Here is a 2,953-nt window from a genome sequence, read left to right as displayed (position 1 = left end):
TACAGACCACTTAATCCTTTTCTTATTTTATGGTAGAGGGTCTTTTTTTGGATTGTCCTAAAAAGTGGCACAAACTCTTTGGAGAGATTTAGAAGAGTAAGTGGAGATGCTGTTGACCTAAAGAACAAATACAAAATTTATAAGAAAATATTATGTACAACTCATGGCAATAAATTTGAAAATTTGGAAGAAGGAAATAATTTTTGAGCAAAATATAAATGATGAAATTGACTTAATAAGCAGGGAAAAACCTAAAATGAAATTAATAACTGTATAAGAAATTGGAAGTATAATTAAAGGTCTACCTTTTAAAGACACACCAGTCTCAGGTGGTTTTACAGCACAGCATGTATCATTTTTAAAGAACAAATATTCCTATCTTATTTAAATTATTCCACACCACTGGGGAAAAAAAGGGCTTCCCTGCTGACTCAGTGGTAAAGAATTCACCCGCCAATTCAGGACCTGTAGGTTCCATCCTTGGGTGGGGAAGACCCCCTAGAGGAGGACATGGTAATCCACTCCGGCATTCCTGCTGGGAAAATCCCATGGGCAGAGGAGTCTAGCAGGCTACAGTCCATGGAATCGCAAGGAATCAGATACAGCTGAAGCAACTGAGCATGCACAGGGGCCGATAGAAAGGAAAAGGTGGGGCATGAGACACGCAGGGTCTTAGTTTCTCGACCAGGGATCAAACTTGTGCACCCTGCAGTGGAAGCATGGAGACTTAACCACTGGGCCACCAGGGAAGTCCAGGAATGTCTACCATGTACTGAATGATTTACCTGTAATATCTAACTGAACACTTAAAACTCACACCAGTTAAAAGATGAGATATCTGTGACTCAGAAAAACTAAGTAACTTGCCTAAGTTCATTCAGTTTGGAAGCAACTAAGTAGTTACTTGTCCAGGAAAAAAGTCAATAAAGATAATAGAATATAATCTGAGCTTCTGAAATTGTTACAGTATTATTCAAATAATTAGACAATTAAAAAATGTTAAAGTCAAGGAGTCAGTTTTTACAAAGAGGTGATTGTAAATAAGGAAGGATTTCCCCCAAGCAGTGAAGGTCTTCAAGTTATTTAAGGGGAGAACTTCATTGTGAAGAATGTAAATGTCAGTTTGTAATAAAAAATATTCACACACGTGGAAACATGAAAGAAACATCTGAATAAAGACATGCCTAAATATTTCCAGTGGGTCCAATTATGCAACTAGCAGACATTCCTTACTTCTTTTTAGTCTCTATGACACGATCTGTTCTTTCTGTGGCAGTAGATGCAGAGGCCCCTGCAGACCAGAGAGTGCCTCCTATGAATAGAGCTGAGCATGGGATAAAGTTCCCTCAGCTTTCTAAAGATATGTGGTGATGAATTAAGAAGATCATTCCATTATTTTTCTTTCCCAAACCTTTCTTAAAGCTTCTTTCACATCCTTGTTTCTCAAAGAGTAGATAAGGGGGTTGAGCAGTGGGATCACCACTGTGTAGATCACAGCCACTGTGCAGTCTTGGGTCAGGGAGTAGCTGGACCTGGGGCGCAGGTACATGAAAAGTGTTGTGCCATAGAAGAGGCACACAGCAGTGAAGTGGGAAGCACAGGTGGAAAAGGCCTTGAATCTGCCCTGAGCTGAGTTCATTCTCAGGATGGTGATGAGAATTAAGAGGTAGGAGACCAAGATGGTGAGGGTACAGCTCAAAAGGTTGAAACCAGCAAAAATGAAGAGCAAGATTTCACACAGTGAGGTGTCCACACAAGACAGAGACAGGATGGGTGGTCCATCACAGAAGAAGTGAGTGACCACGTGAGTACCACAGAATTTCAGACTAAAAATACAGCTTGTGTGGATCAGAGAATTAAGAAATCCTGCACCATAGGATCCCACAATCAGAGAGGCACAAACCGTAGGAGACATGGCAATTGGGTAGAGCAGGGGGTTACAAACAGCCGCATAGCGGTCATAGGCCATGGCAGCAATGAGATAGCATTCACTGGTGGCAAAACCCGCATAGAAAAACATCTGAACCACACAGCCAAGATAGGTGATCACCTTCCTCTTGGCCAAGAAGTTCACCAGAGTCTGGGGGACAACCGTGGAGGAGTAGCAGAAATCCAAGAAGGAGAGGCTCTTCAGGAGGGAGTACATGGGTGTGTGCAGCGTGGTACTTACATGGATCAGAAGAAACATGATTAGATTCCCCAGCAGTGTGATAGTGTACATGCCCAGGAACACCACGAAGAGCAGCTTCTGGAGCCAGGGGTCACTGGTGAGCCCCAAAAGCTCAAACTCAGTCCCTTGACTCAGGTTGGCCCCTTCCATATTTCTTCAGTGCTCTGTGACGTGGAAAGAGGGGACCACCAGAAAGAAGTGAAAGCCCCAGGGGCTCTCGCTGGCTTAATTCTGCCCTAAGGACAGCCTTCTGAAGATTGCTCTCACTGAGGAAGTCTGGCTTTGTCAGTGGAGTTCTGTCATAGAGAAGTTCTCCTCAACTTGGCTGATTAGTCACTTAGGAAGTATTACTTGAACAGCAATGGAAAATAGAAAAGAAATATACGCAATTTGGTCTCTTAGGGATCTTAAAAAATTCTAAATAATGAAACAATTACTTACCAAAAATTTATTGACCATCTTCTATAAACTTAGCTCTATGTTCTTCCTGTCAGGAATTCAAGTATGTCTGACTTCAAGAAGCCTATATTCGAGACTATATATACTGTGTTTAAGCACACAAGCTGTGGCATCAGACTGGCAAGGTTCCAGACTGAGACCTCACCATTAGCCAGCTATGTAACCTTGGGAATGTTACTTAACCTTCCTTCTGATTTTCAGTTTTCTGTAAAATAGGGATAAAAACACTAATCTCAAAAGTTTATTGTAAAAATTCAATGAGTTAATTCATGTAAAGCACTTGAACAAAGCCCGGCACTTTGAGAAAGAATGTTAGCTTTGATT

The 2,953-nt window shown here is 41.6% G+C and overlaps 1 protein-coding gene across 1 annotated transcript; it reads right to left on the bottom strand.

Moving 5' to 3' along the window:
• Positions 1-1,384: 1,384 nt before the first annotated feature.
• On the bottom strand, positions 1,385-2,473 carry LOC113899402 (olfactory receptor 5AU1). Its single transcript, XM_027552772.1, is given in 1 exon segment — positions 1,385-2,473. A coding segment is annotated over 1 exon segment (1,089 nt).
• Positions 2,474-2,953: the final 480 nt, after the last annotated feature.

This window comes from Bos indicus x Bos taurus, chromosome 10 (assembly GCF_003369695.1).
Source record: "Bos indicus x Bos taurus breed Angus x Brahman F1 hybrid chromosome 10, Bos_hybrid_MaternalHap_v2.0, whole genome shotgun sequence".
NCBI classification, from domain to species: Eukaryota; Metazoa; Chordata; class Mammalia; order Artiodactyla; family Bovidae; genus Bos; species Bos indicus x Bos taurus.
The sequence above is the reverse complement of the archived record's forward strand: the minus strand, read 5'-3'. Positions and strand labels throughout refer to the sequence as shown.